General features: G+C 38.7%; 1 protein-coding gene across 6 annotated transcripts in view; it reads right to left on the bottom strand.

The window, feature by feature from the left end:
* The window catches only part of stox2b (storkhead box 2b), a 93454-nt gene that overhangs the window by 15013 nt on the left and 58050 nt on the right, over positions 1–20391 (bottom strand). For 4 of the 6 annotated variants that reach the window (XM_065275277.2, XM_065275278.2, XM_065275279.2 and 1 more), the window contains exon 2: positions 3177–3329. In XM_065275277.2, the coding sequence (XP_065131349.1) occupies positions 3177–3329 (153 nt within the window). Of the gene's footprint in view, positions 1–3176; positions 3330–15081; positions 15257–15330; positions 15466–20391 lie in introns of those variants that run through there. The other 2 variants (XM_065275281.2, XM_065275283.2) reach the window with 2 other exon arrangements.

Genomic DNA, 20391 nt, shown 5'->3' with positions numbered 1-20391 from the left:
TTTCAGTGTCCAGTAGGGATGCCACAATTCTCAATACATTATTGAACCGTTCGGTTCGACCCCCACGGTCCAATACGCGCAGGTGAATTGCGGTTTTTCGGTTTATCCATCCAAATCTGTCAGTTTTATATTCCCTGCACTTTTGTTAATGTGCGCATGCGCGTGATCTGCACTCTTATAAACGCCACAGCGAGTTGATATCCAGTCACTGTGCGCTACCTGCGTTAACTCTGCTTGAACTCTGCTTGCAATGCTGGTGTCAGATTTCATTCGCGTGCACACACACCCAACAGAAATACGACAACAAAAAGCAGCAGAACGACTGACTTTTAAATCTGAGGTGTGGATTAATTATTTGCGCGTGTAGATTACATACAACATCAATGTAAAGATGCAAATTCGCGTGGGGCAATGCGAATGACGCAAATTGGGCTTGTTATTGATGCAAACGCGCGTTATTTGCCTCAAACACGTCTTCTGCGCAAGTTGAAAAAGTTTAACTCAAGAAGAGAATGCGCATGATGCTAAAATAAATCCCACCAGTAATGTTGTTTGAGGAACGCATTTTTGGTTTCTACACAGACAGCATGATGTTGGACTTAACAGTAGTGCAGTAAGGTATAGCCTTCATTTACAATGTTTAATTTACTAAGGTAAGGTATATAAAATGGCCAATTTATGTAATGTAATGAATTCACATGTTCCCCAGTTTGAACAGGATATCATTTTTATATGTCTTTATTTAATTATATCTTATATTATTGTATCAATACACTAGATGTAAGATGATTTTTTCATTTACATAAAATAAAGAGGACTGCAATTAAAACCAGTATTTTTTTCTTCTTAACATCTCAATGTTCCTGTTACCTAAGCATAGAATAATTAAAAACACTTTAATAGGCCAAGGCATCAGAACCGAAACCGAACCGTAAACCGTGAACAAGAACCGAAATATGTATTGAACCGTGAACTAAGTGTATTGTTGCATCACTAGTGTCCAGCAACAGTTCTCATTATGTTGGTGACCTCCTTGCAGATCTCACTTTGCAAAGTTAAAGATTCTGTTTAATTGTACGCCAAGCAATACATACAAATGACTATGGTAAACACATTGACCAACTGTTTTTTTATCGAAAATATGTATTAAATAAATAAAATAATAAATAAATAATATATATCATCATCAAGGCTTACACTAATAATGAAGGAATTCTTTTAATATTATTGGATTTCACATTTAAAAGAAAGAAGTGTAATGTTTAAATCATTAAATATATCTATTTTATGAATATAAGGTCAAGGAACATGTTTGAGATTCATAACTTTTTGAGATAAAGCACATTGGCCGCATATACTGTATATCAGCAATGTGCAGGGCTCAACGCTAATGGTGCGTTCACACCAGACGCGGAAGAAGCATTAAGCGTGAGTAATTTACATGTTAAGTAAATGCCAACACGCGATTAGGCATCCTGTGGCGTGGTACACGCGAATGGTGTGGCGGGAAGTGAGCATCCGCCAAAGTTCAGTTTCCTGCGAATCACGTGAGTTGAAAAAAACAGAACTTTGGCGGATATTCGCGCCACATTAACCAGTCAGGAGCTTGCTCTAGTATTGATGTGATTACAGGAAGCGAGGGGATGCACAAATACAAAACAACAATGGAGGACAATCATCGTGAGACATCTTCGTACTTTAAGAGAAACAGGATTTAAGAGGATCTTGTTTGGAAGAAAGTGAGTGAGGATGTAATCGCATTTTTGTAATAATATATAGTAGCAGAATAAATAAACCAGCTTAATCAGCATTTTTATCAGCATAATATTAGTTGTTTTTAAACAATTATTGTATTTGTTTACTGGTAGTTTCTATAAAATGTTTTACTGGATGGATTTGTAAATACAGATCATGAGTGCATGTGCACCACATACACTTGTGCATGGGGTTAAAATAAATGTTTTGTAGAGATTTACTGCATTTGTATTAGCTATTATGGCAACCCCTAACTGCACAAATTATGTCGATCTTCCTGGATTTCATAATTAACATTAAACAGCCAGTCAAAACGGCACACTTGTGTCCTTGTGTCCTTCGCAATAGACTACCATTAGCTTTAGTGGTTCACCGGAAGTCATAAGCGGGAAAGCTCAAAGATGGCGGCCCCCGCATTTACCTCAAGAAACAGGTGGATAGAAATTGAATTGAAAGCAATCAAATGTAAAGTAATACTGCATAGTCTGTACTGTACACATAAAAAATAGATTAATCCTTATTATAAAAAGTGAATCAGTCAAAAAAAGTGTTTTTTCCTTGCTATTGTTGTTTGACTAATCTACACCAACACTACTGCAAAGTTTATTTGGGGTGCTGTTGCTTTAAGACCCAATGCACGCGAATCCAACATACTGAGCACTTGCTTGTTATTTCTGAAAAAATCAAAAAATGATTTTCAAGAAAAAAAAACTTAGTATTTTTGTCTTGTTTTCAGTTAAAATTATTAAATTAAGAAGCTTTTTCTTGATGAGCAAAACGACCCAAGAAAATAAGTCTAGTTTTTAGACCAAAAATATCAAATTTAAGTGATTTTGTGCATAAAACAAGCAAATAAATCTGCCAATCAATTTTTCTTGAATTTAGTGTTTAAGAAAAAAGTTCAAGATTTTTTGCTTACCCCATTGGCAGATTTTTTTGCTTGTTTTATGCACAAAATCACTTAAATTTGATATTTTTGGTCTAAAAACTACACTTATTTTCTTGGGTCGTTTTGCTCATCAAGAAAAAGCATCTTAAATTAAGAATTTTAACTGAAAACAAGACAAAAATACTAAGTTTTTCTTGAAAATCATTTTTTGCAGTGTGAACTGTTAACATTTTCTTAAGACATAACTGACAATGTTTACGAGGATAATCGTGGCACTTAATAATAATTTTTAAAACATCACTTTGTGTAAATATGTCCGCTCAAGTCCGCTTCAACTTGTCTCAAACCGGTATAAATTTATTTTTCTGAATGCCAGTTACATTTCAGCACCAAATTGAAATATATTTTGCATACAGACAATCGACACTAGTTTTAAGATGTTTAATTATTTTCATTGCGGCACCGTTTTCTTAATTATTATATAAACATTTTTTACAAAGAAAAGTTCGCTTTCACCGCCAAAGAGCATTACCTGGAAAGCATGTTGCTAGATGCTCGATGAGAGTGTCTTGAGTGACAGTCTTACGGGCGGAGTTCATGGCAGAAATGGCCAGGCACAGGATTTCTCCCAGTGGGATGAACTGGGATTGGCTGATGGGAGACATACTGATAGGAGAAACATCACCTGTAAGAAGACACAAGTCAGAGGTTAACCCAGTGAGTTAAAGGTCAAAGGTTACAGCAGTGACTTCAGGTCTGTTAAACAGATGTTTGGAAAAGTCAACTAACAAATCAAAATGTAACACTTTGATGTGTGATGTCATGTGCAGCTGGTAAATTTTGTATTTTACTGGCAGCAAGCAGAATCAGAAGTCTTACCAAGTACTGTGGTGGTACCACGGTACTGCTATATCCCTACAATGTATGATTGCCATATTCACACATACCGTAGTATTTATATGATACTCCAAGGTAGTTTAAATGACCAAAAGCCAATACAAAGTTACAATACACAATATGTTTCACCAAGAACTAAACTGTCCAATAAATACTGAGAAAAAGGCACCCAAAGGAGCCGGCAAATTCAGCTAGCGGGTCCTGGCACTGGAGTAAGTAGCTCAACGTGGACCCATAGCCCTACAGATCTAAATCTGGCTTATCTTGCAGGTAAAGCGAGGACAGGCACACATTGTTAAATCATCTTCCTGGCCGGTGAAAAACAAGGGTAGGCTGATTGGGACGAAACACACACTGTGATTTGGTCCGCTCATGAGGGTGGAAAGCGATAGCCAGACGTGTTCTGTGTGGTAAGACTGATGAAGATAAAACACTGACCCAAAATCTGTTTGATGTCACCGCTGGATGAAAGCGATTGTGGTTGTAGATGCAGGAACCTGATCTTAGATCACACGCAGTACAGATACACATGGGAGTTACATTTACAGTCTGGCCTCGTGCCATCAGGCCGGGTTGCATTACTTGAACACTGTGCAGGATGTTTGAATGACAAAACCCAGGTGTACAACAGATTAACAGGACACAAAACAATAATTGTGAGTTGTCTGGTTGTAAGGAAATCCTTTCACAAGCATACTAAAGCACAAGATATGATAGCCTTTAGTTCACAACCACTTATAGGTGGCTTAAGGGCAAAACAAAGCAGTAAAGAAAGAGCAATGAATAATCTGTCTGCTGTACATTTGATGATGTCTGTAATACCTTAACCCTTACATATACGATTATGAGCACACACAAAAACAAACACTATGTTCAGACTAAAACATGTTATTTATAGAGTGCCGCAGGGATGATGTATTTTTGTAGGCTAACCCGGAAGTTAGTGGGATACTGGTTCCCTCGCAAAAACATTCATTTTTTCAAAAGACTTTTGGATTATCACAAAAAAATAAGCTCTGTGTTTAACAAGAGTTTACGACACTCACACGTTTTGTCCAACAAGTTAGTCTTCACAGATAAATACAACTTTTATGACTTTTGAAGTCAAAATTAGACTTTTTATATTTCAAAGAAATGTATTCACAATTCAAAATGTATAAAAATTTGTATTCATCTGTGAAGGTCATAAACTTTTGTTAAACACAGAGCTTATATTTTTGCAATAAAAACTTACCTCCAGGTTGGCCGGAAAAAATACGTAATCTCTGCGGCACTCTATTAAAGGAATATTCGTCATCGTAATCGGGTTGAAAGGTCATGTATGCGAAACTACTGCTCAAGTGTGGAGAAAGATGAGCGTTCAGACGTTGTATGTGGAAGGATAATAAATAATTAATGTCTTTGTGTCACTTTAATGTTTAAAATGGTCCGCAAGTGTGCGTTTCACATATGTAACGTATGACCTTTCGACATGATTACGTAATACGTAAGGTTGCGCTGGCGCATCACACGGCTAGTGCAAGACAAGAAGTTGTGGTTTAAAAGTACTTTTATTTGAGCGAAAATGAAGATTGTTTCGCTATATAAGAACTTTATGCCTCGGTTGGGATCATTTAGAGTCATTTGAAGCTGCAATGAAACTGTTGAGGTCCACTAAAGTCTACTATATGGAAAATCTTGTAATGTTTTTCTAAAAAACATTTTTTTCTCGACTGAACAAATAAAGACATAAACATCTTGGATGACATTGGGGTGAGTAAATTATCAGAATTTTCTATGAATGTGAAGTCATCATTTACCAGCAATGCATTTTTTGGGAAGTACTAAGAATTTTACCCTGCATGAATTTCAGCATCACCCACAATTCATAGAGTCAACAATAAACCATAAACATGCTCATCCTCTATACGTTCTAGTCTTGTAACATAATATACTCCTTCTTGCTGATGTACGACCAACATGTTCCCGTGAGATACTTTGATAGACCACCTCTCCTCTCAGACACTGACAGAACTGTTCTTTTCTCAAACGACCAGACTTAAACTGTGGTCCTGTGACCCGGTTACTCATGACCACAGATACCAGAGAGCAAACATACTCTGGTCCAAACATCACTTCTCAAGCACCCAGAGTAGTAAACTCTGTAGTAAAAGCCCGAATCCTGCGCAATACAGGAGTCCATGCCACGTGCATTCAGGTCCGAGCAAGAGTCCAAGACGCGTTCATTAAAGGAATAGTCAATTTTCTTTAAAAAAAAAAGATAATATACTCACCACCATGTCATCCAAAATGTTGAGGTCTTTCTTTGTTCAGTCGAGAAGAAATTATGTTTTTGAGGAAAACATTTTTTCAACTGAGTTTCAAAGTACTATAAACGATCCCAAACGAGGCATAAGGGTCTTATCTAGAGAAACGATTGTCATTTTTGACAAGAAAAATAAAAAATATGCTTATATAATATATAACCACAACTTCTTGTCTAGGTCTTTTCCTGCGTGACCTAACGTAAATACGTAGTGACGTAGAGAGGTCACGTGTTACATATATAAAACGCAAATTTGCGGACCATTGTAAACAATAAACTGACACAAAGACATTAATTATTATCATTCGACATTAGGGGTGGCACGGTTCACAAAACCCTCGGTTCGGTTCGTATCACGGTTCTATGGTCACGGTTCACGGTTCAGTACGGTTCTTGTTATTTTTTCTTTAAATTTTTAACACTCCAGAAATGTATTATCTTATTAATGTATTAATTATCCATAATTTAGGATACAGTATTAAAAAAAGTTATTTCATGTAATCATGCACAAACTGAATTTGACTTTAAGCACATTGGACCATCTCTGAGGAAAGCCAGGTGAGATTTTGATAGAGCAAGAGGGAAGACATTGATGATTTCAACATGCTTTTCATTTAATTGGCAAAAAAGAGAATGTGTATTGCCATCTACATAAACTTTATGTGCATTTTTAGCACACAAAGATAACTTGCATTTATTAAAATGCCAACTTCAGTGTAGCTCTTAGATTTATCACTGAGAGGCTGCTTTAATACTGAGAGATTATGTGGACGAGAGAGAAACATAACCTTTGCACCTGTAATATTAAAATCTCTTTAAGTCTCTTTTGTCCACTTTTGATTACTTTGAGGGGCAATTTCTGAAATAAGATCGCGCAACTTTCACACGCTAGCAAAATGAAACTACGCGGAAATCAGCCGCTTTAATTTTATCAATGAAAGGCTAAAAATAGCGCTGAATATGAAAAGACGTAAAACATTGTTGTCAGTAGCCTACCTCAGATTAGATAAATGGTCGGAGAGAAGGCGATCTCCTGTGGCTGTTGGAGCATATTCAACCCATAGACTGCAGTTCTATCTATTGTTTTATTTCCGCTGTCATCATAAGTAACATGAAATAAAAATATGTTTCCACACACCAAACTTATACGACGCTGGCGCATCCTCCAACTGCGGGCAGACTTCCTTTTCTCTCCCACTTGCCATTTCTACACGTAACATAACCCGCAGTACTTATACTCCAAACCAGTCACCTCTTCTTTCGCGCGTAAGGGAAACACGCTATCTGAGGTCACATACAGGGCATGAGACTACATTGCGCATGCCATGAACCGTTGAACCGTGCGGTACACACGCGCTCCGAACCGAGACAAGCGAACCGAACGGTTCGGATTTTTTTCATGGACCGTGCCACCCCTATTCGACATACAACAACGTAGGAACGGTCCTCTTTCTCCACACTTGTAAACACTGGGGCGTAGTTTGGCGTTCATCCTCTGTGACCTCTTGACGTCATGACGTATTGCGTGGGGTCACGCTGGCGCATCACGAACGGATCTAGACGAGATGTTGTGGTTTAAAAGTGCATTTTTTTTCTTGTCAAATATGACAATCGTTTCGCTAGATAAGACCCTTATGCCTCATTTGGGATCATTTAGAGTCCTTTGAAACTCCGTTGAAAAAAACTGTTAAGTGTTGAGTTAGGTATTAAATGTTGAGTTCTATTAAAGTCCATTAAAATAAGAAAAATTCTGCAATGTTTTCCTCAAAAAACATAATTTCTTCTCGACTGAACAAAGAAAGACATCAACATTTTGGATGACATGGTGGTGAGTAAATTATCTGGATTTTTCTTTTAAGAAAATGGAATATTCCTTTAAGTCCATGTGCGTGCAAGAAGGAATCCGCACGTGTTACAAGCTCTCTTGTGCAAAGGGAAGCCCACAAACCCTCTCATGCGAGAAAAGCACGCAATGTGCATGCTAATGTAAAACTATGATGATAATAATAATAACCATCGCCAACTATCATCATGAAAGCCTGCTATCGGCCATATGTCTGACTATCGTCGATACACAATACTATCGTCTATCGGCACAACCCTAGTGTGAATCATCATTGGTCTCATGATTCTGTCAACAATTCGATTCAATCCAATATCCCGATGCATCACAATTGCATCCTCAATTTTTTATATTATCGCACAGGTAAGTCTGTCTCACTCACACTGCTTTTTCAATAATTGATTATTTGTTTGTAGGCATCAATGCCGTAATCATTTACACTAACATCCCAAAATATAGTAAAAATTATTATATACAACACCCCAAAGTACAGCCTTAGGGGCCAGTCACACCAAAAGCGTTTATGGCAGTTGCAGGCGCCTTTTTTGAATGATATTCTATGGGCAGGGCGCGTTTGCGCGCTGTTTATGCGCGCCGAGCGCCTTGCGTTTTTTTGCCGCCTGCCGCGCACGCGTTTTTGAAGGAGCGCTGAGAGCGGAGAAGCGCCCGACGTCATTCGTGTCTTTCCATTGTCTAATCGAATGAGGGGAGAGGCGGGCCTTACGTTGTGGTGAGGGAAGTTTACAGTTGCTTTGAAGAACCGGACACCACTTGCTCACTCTCTCCTGTGTGTTTGTGCACCTCTCATCCTTAAACAAGGTCAGAGCAAGCGTCCTCTTTTTAAAGTTTCTGCTGATATGACAGTTAACAGCAAAAGAGCGCTCACGCTTCAATATTTGATTGACAAGACAGCTGACTCGGTGGTTGCTTAGCAATATGAAAAGCCGCGTCGCACTGCTCTTTTTTTTTTAAAAGGCAGTGCGTCGCGCCTTGCGTTTGCAAGCGTTTAAAGCGCTTTTGGTGTGACTGCAGCCTTACAAAGTATCCTTTATTTGACTCATACACCTACATGGGTGTTTCACACATGCGCATTGTCACAAATTGCATACCTCTCCTATCCGACGTACATCATACTCTTGCACAATCAAGTGCAACGTATTTTATGCCCTTAATATTTTGACAAATTTACTGAGGCCTTTATCAAATCAAATCACCAAATTACCAGTATAAATAACATGGTAAATAATATACAATAAGGTTCCATTTGTTAACTAAATTAGCAATTAACAATACTTCTATAGCATTTATTTATCTTCATTTTAACATGTAGTACGCACTAACTTTTGGCATGGTTGCCTTAAGCCAAAAGGTTTTAACAGAGGAAGATGATGTTGAATGACTGTCGCGGAACTGACGTCTTGCCATTTGATTCGCACTTCGATGTGATTCTGTGCTTAAGCCTTAGTAAACCCAGGGCGTGATTAACCAAACCATGCCCGGGGACGATACGGAGGGCTAACACTAGTCAAACGAATCAGGCTTTGGGGGTCAAACGTGCTTTGGATAATGTGTGTGTTAAAGGGATAGTTCGGCCAAAAATGATATTAAACCCATGATTTACTCACCCCCAAGCTGTCCGAGTTGCATATGTCCATCGTTTTTCAGACAAACACATTTTCGGATATTTTAGAAAATGTTTTAGATCTTTCAGTTGATTAAATGTAATGTTACGGGGTCCACCCATAGTCCACGACGGTTTTGTTGTAGAAATATCCATATTTAAAACTAGGGATGCACCGATACCGATACTGGTATCGGGTATCGGCCTCGATACCACATTTTCTAAAGTACTCGTACTCGTTAAAAGTCCCCCGATACCTGGAATCGATACCATGGTCTAGGAAATGTCTATGTTTGAGCGGCGTGTAAGGGGTTAATGCCTCTTGTGTTGTCCAAAGAGGCAGAGTTTACAACAAACTGGAAAACTAGTCCTTTGTTTTTTGTTAAATTATATGACTAAAGCTGTTACCTTTAAATTTAAATCATGTTTTTTTATTAAGTACTCGGTATCGGTATCGGCAAGTACTGAAATGCAAGTACTCGTATTCCAAAAAAGTGGTATCAGTGCATCCCTATTTAAAACTTTATTAACGTAAATAAATACCTTCCGGTAGTGCCGCCATCTTAGACTCCTCTGTATTCAGGAGAGAGTATTAGCGTAGTGTACGCACTTTTCTCTAGTGACGTATGACAAATTCGGAGGGCGGGGGCACAGAGCAGCAGCAGAGTAGCCACCGTAGGCTGCGTAAGCTCTCATCCTGAATGCGGACGTGACTAAGATGGCGGCGCTACCGGAAGGGATTTATTTACGTTAATAAAGTTTTAAATATGGATATTTCTACAACAACACTGCACGGATTACCCTCAGAAGACCTTTGTTTATCATCCTGAAGCCGTTTGGATTAAATTTGTAAAGGATGGACACACTTTTTTGGACTTGAAGGTCGTGGACTATGGGTGGACCCCGTAACATTACATTTAATCAACTGAAAGATCTAAAACATTTTCTAAAATATCCGAAAATGTGTTTGTCTGAAAAATTATGGACACATGCAACTCGGACAGCTTGGGGGTAAGTAAATCATGGGTTTAATATCATTTTTGGCGAACTATCCCTTTAAAGGGAACATTTTACTTTTTTAAGATATCAAATGTTAAGACATATGTTGGTGTCCCCAGAGTACAAATGTGAAGTTCTAACTCAAAATACCATAAAGATAATTTATTAAAGCATGTTAAAATTACCACTTTGTAGGTGTGAGCAAAAATGTGCTGTTTTGGGTGTGTCCTTTTAAATGCGAATGAGCTGATCTTTGCACTACATTGCAGTTCCGTAGTTGAATAGTGCAGATTAATAGGCGGTATTATCCCCTACTGACATCACAAGGGGAGACAAATTTCAATGACCTATTTTTTCACATGCTTGCAGAGAATGGTTTACCAAAACTAAGTTCCTGGTTTGATCTTTTTCACATTTTCTAGGTTGATAAAAGCACTGGGGACCCAATTATAGCACTTAAACATGGAAAAAGTCCGATTTTCATAATATGTCCCCTTTAAAACATTAACAGATTTCTATATGATGCATGCTGTCATAAATTCTGCAGTGGACTTGAAACCTTAAATGAGTTCTTAAATATTCTCCAGACTAATTTTCTTAACTTTCGCACCAAAACAATGGTTATCTTTACCCAAAGTTGTCAATACTGTTTGGACGGCTCAATCCAGTTTTGTTATGAAAGAAAGTGACAACTACAATTTGTAACAGAACAAAATTGAGAAATGTAGCTTGTCAATCCAACGTGAACACAGACACTGCTTGCCTGTCCTGCACACGGTCAGCAAATCTAGCCACATGAGAATATTTATATTTAAATCTAGGTTTAGAAAATAGAGCACTAGGCGGCTCTACTTTGAGTCCCTTCTATAAATAAAATTCCCGGAAAAGTATCACGAATGACCCAAATCTCCACAACACGGCGCATTTACTTTGGCTCAGACTGGGGCTTATTCCAGAAAAAGAGTTTCATGACACAATATCGGCAGTGATGGAGGACAAGGAGGAGGTGATGTGTTCTGCTTCCTGACCGAGTCTGCAAGGCTTTGATCTCTCTGATGGTTCATGCGTGCTGTGATGGGACTGATAGCGTTCGACAGCAGGATGCGACCAGCTTTGCGCATTACAATGAAACATCTGCAACAGTCTGTCATTTGTCTTTGGACTGAAACTCAAGTCTTCAGGTTCTCATTACATGACTCTTCAGTCATTATTCATTACGATTGGGTAACTGTTGCTGGATTTTTCTTTTCACAAATTAGTGTATAACTAACAAACTATTTCCTACATAGCTTTATTTATTTGGTAAGTAGGGGTGTACATGATATTTTACATTACATTACTAAAAAGAAAACAAAAGCACGCAAATCAAATGAGAGGATTAAAAGTTAGCACACCAAAGCTCCAAACATAAAAAAATGTGCGTGCCGTTTGACGTTTCGATCATGCAGGTTTTTTGGAGCGTTGGTGTGTCGACTTTACATTAAACTCATGTTACTTTACTTAAAACAACACATTAAAAATTATTCATTACTTGTAAGTAGAAACTGTCATAAAAAACTGAAAGAACAGAAATATTTTGAAAGCTTTCAACACTGTTTGAAAGAGATCTTCTATTACTTTAAGTTTTATGTGAGTACTTCTTAACAAGAATTTTCAATTATAAAGTGCCTTTTAAAAATCTCAGGATTTCTTTAGATGGCTTACCCCCAGTTTCACAGACAAGGCTTAGGGCAAGTCCTAGATTAAAACACATGATTGAACTGTCTCAACAGAAAATAACTTAAAATATGCCAGTGTCATTGATTTGTCTTAAGAAACACAGCAGTAAGGTCTTTTTCTAAGGCATGTTTATAAAATATGCTTAAACACATTTAACATTTAAGGCCTAGTCCTGGGTTTAGCTAACCCTTGTCCGAAAAACCAGGCCTTAGGGGGCGTGTACAACAAAGCGTTTGAACGCGGCTGAAAGCGGCAGGTGGACGCCAACTGTGGGCGCTTGCAAGCGTTTTTTCAGGTAAGCGCTTTGTTTGTTGTGATATTTATCCTGCCCCTCCTCCACTGTGATTGGATGGCCAAGTAAAGGGCGATTTATAGTTGTGCGTAGGTCCTACGGCGTATCCGCGACGGCGTAGGTTCCGCGTCGGTTTTCATTTATACTTCTGCGTCGTCGTCCGCGTCGACGTGCAAACACATCCGCAGACCGCTGGTAGGCAGTAACCACGCATGTAACCACAGTAGCAGCAGCAGAAGTCACAGAAGAAGAAGCTAAGCAAGTTAACCCACAAATGAAGAAGAAACAGCAACTTGTTGTGTATAATTTGAGAAGACCAGCAATGATGGAAGTAAATAAACAGCAGCTTTTGATACAGTTTGAGTTAAATCACTCCTCAACCTGGCTCATCTTTGTTTTCACCGTCACAAATGGAAATACCTATGACGCAGTTTTTTTACGTGACGGGAGGGGTTCTGGTGGACCAATCACAGCGCTTGCGGTCCGCGTAGATCTGACACGCTGTTAAAAAATTTGTGAGGTGCGCGTCAGGCTACGGATAGCCTACAGCGTAGCTACGGCGTAGGACCTACGCAAGACTATAAATCGCCCTTAAGAAGTGACTTTGATGAGCTGAGCGTTTCACCCAAAGTTGAACATTTTGAAAAAATGCAAAGTGTGGGAGGTGAGCTCAGGGCAATAAAAACACCTGCTGCTGGTAGTTTCAGAAGTTTCATTGAAAAATACCCCGGCTGCCGGTGTATTTGCACCCTCAGTGTGCAAAAAAACTGGCTTAGTGTACACGCACCCTCAGTGTTCATGTAGCGCAACTGGTAAAGCATTGTGTTACATTTAGATTTATGCCGCTTTTCAATTGCATAGTACCCCACGGTTTGGTTTGGGTCAGGTCAGCTCACCTCACTTTGGCTTGGTTAGCTTTTCCATCGAGTTTAGTAACACTTCGGAGTGGGAGGGATTATAGGCGTGTCGTTATATGTGCGCTGCCTACTGCTGTGACAACATACAATTGAGAGCGTTGTTGTACATTCCCATACATTCATTTATTTCTCAGTCCGCCACAAAATTAAAATTGACCACCACAAATAGATGTTTGCACATCGCGTTTATCACTACCTCTGTATCACATGACAGTTTCTGTACAAACACCCTCAGCTCCGCTAAGCCTCATTTAAGTTGCATTTAAAGGCGCTCTAAGCGAATAATGTGCGACGTCACTTCCTGTTGATGTTTGAACTGTTTTCAAACAGACAGAGCGTAGCTAACTCCTCCCCCTCCCCCTCCCTTCCGTGCTTTCATGAACGCGCCCAACCCCCACCCCCAAATCCTTCTTGTCGTTTATTGGCTGGAATACTTTGTTTAGTTTTGTGATGCTAGGTTTGGCCATTTGTTGATATTGCCGTTTGTGAAGCCTCGGCTGTCTACAGAGATCGCGTTTTTTTACAGTTTGATCAGCGGACAGGCAGCAAGCAGATAGTGAGGAGATGTTTCCGGTATGTAACAAAAAATGTTTTATGGTCTAAAACGCTTCAATTCGCTTAGAGCACCTTTAAGCATATATGTGCCGCCACAAATTGCAAGTTTGGAAAAAACTGTTATGGTGTTCTTGATTCTCAACCTGTGGATGTTTTTCATCGCTAAAACAGAGTTTAAGAACTTTTAGCGGAGCACAAATGACAACATGTTTGCTCGAGACAGCGCAAGCTAGCACGAAGGTAAAGCTAAACTTTTACATTATAGCGATGACGCTGATAGTGACGATTCTCTCAGATCAGTCAGTGATCTACTGTGTTTTAACGTCACGCTTTGGTATCAGCTCGGGTCACTTCGTACTAAAAAAAGTACTACATACTGCACCCAGTGGAAAGGTTTACAAAAGTAAGCTGACCCAAACCAAACCATAGGGAACTATGCAATGGAAAAGCACCATTAGTTCTTAAGCAAAGGGACTTGAGATGGCATCTAACATTTTGTCAATTAGCTAACAAAAAGTGTACTATAGTTTAAGATAGAAAAGATGAGCAACACCGAATATAAAAGGCGTGTGCCAAATGCATAAACGATAAATAAATTATAAAATGTAACTACTGCATTGAGGGAAGTGTTTGCAAATGCTTACAAAACATGTGTTATTGCATAAGGTACAATGGAAAAAACACATCTTTCAAAAACAGCATTACATGTGTATACTTCACATTACTATGGTGTTATCATCCAATACTATGGTTCAACCAGAGTACTTTTGTAAGGGAACTGAAACGTCACATCAAACTTCCATATGCACTATGCGGAAAAGCATGACAAGTGATCCGTGGAGAGTTCGCAAATAACTGGGAAAGCAGGAAGTGACCTCACATGCACATCCCCGCAAACAAAGAGCTGCATTATCAGAATCAAAATGGAAAACATGTGATGTTGCTGTCAGCTTTACCACCCCACACCCCAACAGAGAAACCAGGCAGACATTTTCAAACCATCCTGCTCCATTTGTCTAACACCCCTCCCCCCGTAACAGTAGGCCCCGAGCAGGGGGCTCGCCTGATGGCCGATAAAGGGTCTCGAGTGTTGAAAACACATCCCGTCTTTATCTGATCCCTGCAACAGCTGCACGGCGGCTCTCGTGAGATCGATGCGCATGCTGCCAAAAGCGTTAATCAAATGCTGCCTTTCCAAATAAAAACCCTGACGTGACGTGGTGAGATTAATAGAGATCCAAAAGCACAGCTGTGCTTGTAGCAGTAATGAATATGGTTTACTACGGTACCGCTGTTAAACAGAGCTGCTGTGGAGTAAGATAATAAAGGAGGTTGGTACGCAGGAGACACGCTCACTCCTGACGTCGCCGTAGTAAACAATCCCCCCACAACTTGGGCTCTTTGTCCAAACACCTCCCGATCAACCCCACCCCCTCTTTTGTGATTCATTCTGACAACGTGACCGCGCGCAGCCTAATTACAGCGTGCCGGACGGACGCGCAGCAAACTCGCCGACAGACAAGAAGGTTGTGCTCTACCTTGGCTGATTCGGTGCAGATCCAGCTCCTAAAATCCAAACAGGCTTTGGGATCCTTCTGAGAGCCGATCACAGACAACTGAGCATTCACTCTATGGTCATTCCCAGCATGCTCTGGTCCACACAAAGAAAGGAGGTGTGACCAATCACATTGGGGCTGAGCTTGCACTGTTTTTTTTTTTTTTTTGGGTGGGGGTGTCCTTACAACACTTGCTCAATCCCAGGAATGCCCAGTGACACAATCCAATGGGCGGGTCCTTTTGGAAAAGGTTGTTATGGGAACGCATCCCTGCCAAATTTTTTCATTCTCTTATTAGATTTTCATGTGATAAAATACTGTATTATGCTTTAATATCTACTATAATAAATGTTATTATACTGTAGTATATTACAGTACTGCACTTTGTTAATGTTTAGTATTCTGTAGTATTATCATTACTATAGAGAACTGATAAAGTATAGTAAATGTTGTTGTATACTTTAATATTTATTATAGTAAGGTCCAAAAACATTATAGGGAGTAGGAATTTTCGACAGTTTGCTATATGAGTAAATGATATGTAGTAGGAATGCACCACTATGATTTTTTTGGGGCAGATACAGATTTAAACAGACAGTTATTGGCCGATACCAATAATAAAAACACTTGTTTACAATACTATACGGTTGGTTTATTAGCTAGTTTAAAGCAGTTTCTGCATCCAATTATTTGTACTGAACATAAATTAGATTTATTTAACATTCAACTGACGAACATAATGAAAGAGCCACATATTAAGATAAAATTTTGGCGCTTTTTAGTCTTTTTTTTGAGATTTTGAAAAAAGCCCAGACCACAGACATTTTCCCGAAATACTCTTATCGCATGGCTCACGTGAAAGAGTAATCTCTTACGCGATTAACTGCGTGATTTACACATTTTCCCCATCGCACAAACTATAATTTATTTATAATTTATTTACAAACTAATATTTTATTTTGTCTTCACACAGTTAATAAACAATCAATATTGGCCCTTTACATGCTATAGCCAATATGTAGATAGTTTCAAATTCATCAAAAATCGGCAAATACATATTTTCGCGGCCGATACATTGATGCATCACTAATGTTGGCATGTGCCGGTTACCGGTTTCAAGGTATACCGAGGTTTTAAAGAGTCAAGGTTTCAAAACCACTAACATTTAATGTGAGACCTTTTCAAGGTATAAGCTGTGTTTACACAAAATTAGTTAAATAATTAAGTAATGTAATTGATTTGATGTTTACATAAAATATTATATTATAATTTTTATTTTTTATACTTTTTTTAAAAGAATATTTTAATTTAAGGTTTTATTTTTACCTGGAATACATGTCCTGTATTGAGTCCAGTTGAAAAGTTGTTGTTTGTATATGCAGATCATTAATGCAATAACTTATTTGAAAATAACAAAATTTTAGTGTTGCAATGGCAATACTGCAACACTGTTAAACCATGGTATTTTTGCTTAAGGTTATCATACCTCCAAAATGCCCATGCCTACTAATATGTATACTATAATATTTTTTATGTGATCTGATTTACTTCCCCCCACATTCTGCTACTTTAATATTTAAGACAATTAGGTTCAATGTTGTTTTTTTATGAAAAAACAAACAAACAAACAAAAAAAGCGGTGCAACGCTATAACAAAATATAGAATATGTAAACGCATGTATAAAGAATTCCTGACTCTGATTCCTGATTTTTGTAATCCATAACACATAAAACCAGAGTAGGGCAGTTTCCCCTCCATAGTTACCCCACAGAACTTGTCAAATCGTGTGAGGCGTGACATTAAGCAACAACAACCCATACGCCAAATCCACCTTGTGTGAAACTTAACTATTGTCAAAAGACTGGTTAATGTGGAAATGAGGTGTGAGATGGGGGGGCTAGAATGGGTTAAGAGAAAGGAGGGTTATTGGTTAAATGGGAGGAGGGTTGGGTCTTTTCGAAGAGGCACACATTTGGTAATCAGAAAGGGCTCAGGGTTCATTCAGAAACACAGAAGATTTGCTGTCTCATGCAGTTAGCCCCTAGCCTGGTAGAACCATCCTCTGCTATTTTGCTTTGCTTCATAGACAGAGTCTGGCTGGGCATAATTGACAATCGTTTTCCTTCTCATGGGAGGGGCTTGTCTGAAGTTTAAAATCATTGGTCTAAACGTAAGCCAATCACATAACGTTTGGATATGATGTGCGTTATGCGCCGGTTCAGCCGCATCGAATTTCTGCTGTAAAACACAGGTATGATGTGAAAACAAACCCATCGAGCGAAATACCGGAGTTAACATGGCTATGAACGACTTCTGCAGATTATGTAAAGTAAATCGGGCCAGAGCTAGTTGAACACTATCCTAAAGGTGTCTTTCCACTCACGTCTAAGTGGAGGAACGCCCCTCTCTCCGCTCAAACTCTTCCACCAGACAGCCATAACCATATGTAAATTAAATCTTCCTACCTTTTTTTCTGGTTAATCAGGAACGTCACCAAAGAATGTTTGCCCATGCGTCCTCCACCATTAACTGTGAACAATGAAATTCCCTTCCATGATTTCTCGATCGTTGTGCACGTCAAGCTGTGCTGCACACAGTTTCTCGCTGAAGATCGGTAATAGTTGATAAATTAAACTTTTCCCAAAACCTGTCGGGAGTAGGGCAACAACATAATCTCCATTCAAAATGTTTAACAAACACTCTTCTTGTTTGGGCTTAAGTTCTCCACAACAGAGCAAATAGCCTTTCTGTGCCTCCATGTCCACTACAAACTACAACCGTACATTAGCGTTAGCGTCTACGTCACGGCTCTCAGCCCGGCCCGCCCTCTGTTCATTGATTCGCCGGTTGTTTTGAGACCTGAGGAAAACGGTTTGAATGGGAGGTATCTCAGACTGAGTACAGAAGCGTAATGAAATTTAGCGGAAGTACAAAGTCTGACGTAGTCAGGCTAGTTAGCCCCTGCAATGAAATCAAATTCCCAAGCCAGAGTAAGAAAAGATCCAATGCAAGATAGCTTTAATCACATTGGGACCTTATGATATTGCACAATGCAAATGGAAAATAAATGTTTTTTTTACAAATAGATGGGGTTAAATGGGGTTTTGATGGCAAAACACGCTATCTTAAAATCGTGTTTTAGATATGTTTGCATAGAAAAAGCATTCTTAAATTATTATTTTAAGGTTAGTGATTAAAACCAATGACAATAGAGGTAAAAAAGTGTGGGCCATCCCACATGTCTCTACTGGCAACTGTAAACTATTAGACTATTAAAGTGATCATTCTGTCATAATTTACCCTCATGTTGTAAAATATTTTTTGATAAATGGTGACTAACCACACAGCTGTCAGTACCCATTGACTTCCATAGTAGGAAAAACAAATACTATGGAAGTCAATGGGTACATCAGCTGTGTGGCTACCATCATTTATCAAAATATCTTCTTTTGTGTTCATCAGTATAAAAAAAGCATTGGGTCAAAAAGGGACGAGCCCAGCCCATTGGGTTGTAATTTAACCTATGCCAAGTTGTTTTAACCCAAAATTCTGGGTTGTTTTAATCCATTTTTGGGTCAAATATAAAAATTCCCAGTATTTTTAGTGTGTAGCACCTGCACAGTAATACACAAATACATTGAGAAAGAATTTAGTCCTGGTTAACAACTAAACATTGCAAGTATTATGGTAGCAACTTTTGCATAGGCACGCATCTCATGTTTTTCATGAAATGCAAAAACATAACTGACATTAAAAGTTTGAAAAGCTTGAAAATTGCAAGCCAAAAATGACATTACATTTACGCATTTTATCAGTAAGTAGGTACGTTTACATGCAACCAAATAATCCGTTTGTAATCTTGATGGCTCAATCGTATTAAAAAGTCTTCATGTAATCACCTTAATCAGTATGATTGTGGACAATCGGATGCAAATTTGGATCGTATTAAAGGGGATGGTGTACTCCGATCTGTGATCCGATCAGCAGGAGAAAAGTATGCATGTAAACGCGTGAATCATAGTATTTTCTAAATCGGATGCAAAAATATCTTGTGCACATGCAGTAATGAAATAGCGTTGTGACTTTTTAAAATTTTCTTTTCATTGCCAATACCTAAAAACTTCTTAAGAACAACTTTCTCCAACTCAGTTTTGACTTTTATCCAGAGATAAAACGACGAGAGATGCTGGACGCAGCGTAGTGTTGCCAAGTCCTCTGCTTTTTCCAGTTTAGATTTGGGCTACCGTTTAAACTGTGTCCACCAGTTTTTTTTCTGTGGGTTGAAGATTAAATGACTTCGTTGATTAGTTATTGGTATTTGGGCTGTGAATTAGGATGCTTTTGGGCTAGTTTTGAACGTCCATTCGGATGGTTTTGATAAACGAATTTGGCAACCCTGGCTGTGCACTTGGGCAGACTTTCGGTTCGGATTCTATATAATGTACATGCAAACGAACATTTAAATCAGATTGCAATGTTAAGGGTGCATGTAAACTGTATAGTCGTAACCTTCAATCGTATTAAATTCAGTCGGATGGACAAAATTTCCCTGAGGATCAAATCCATGATCTTTTGTGCTGCTACTGCAATGTTCTACCAACTGAGCTACAGGAACAATCAAATGTTTTCCTGTTTTTCCACAAAAAAAACCCAGTCTTAAATTATGATTAACAAAAAGCCAAAGAAACTAACACACAAACTGTTAGTTTGAATTACATTAAAGGACTGATCTCGTAAGAACAAGACTTTGAATGGAAATTCTCTCTGTTAATCTGATCTAGTCTGCAACGTTTCTCGAAGTCCAGAATTTTTACCCAAATTAGGCAGCTTGGTACTGAGCAAGCTTATAAAAACAAATATCAGCGGCGATACTAAATTTTCCCGTACAAACAAAATGTTCACTTATAACTGCAGTGTCAGACTAAATAAGACGATTGTTTATCAGAGAGACAGAAAATAGATCTGAGGAGCAGAACTGTATTAGACAGAAAAGACAACTAACCAAGTTTGAATTCAATTCAATAAATATACATCCACCGTGG

Source organism: Paramisgurnus dabryanus, chromosome 16, assembly GCF_030506205.2.
Source record: "Paramisgurnus dabryanus chromosome 16, PD_genome_1.1, whole genome shotgun sequence".
NCBI lineage: Eukaryota > Metazoa > Chordata > Actinopteri > Cypriniformes > Cobitidae > Paramisgurnus > Paramisgurnus dabryanus.
The sequence above is the reverse complement of the archived record's forward strand: the minus strand, read 5'-3'. Positions and strand labels throughout refer to the sequence as shown.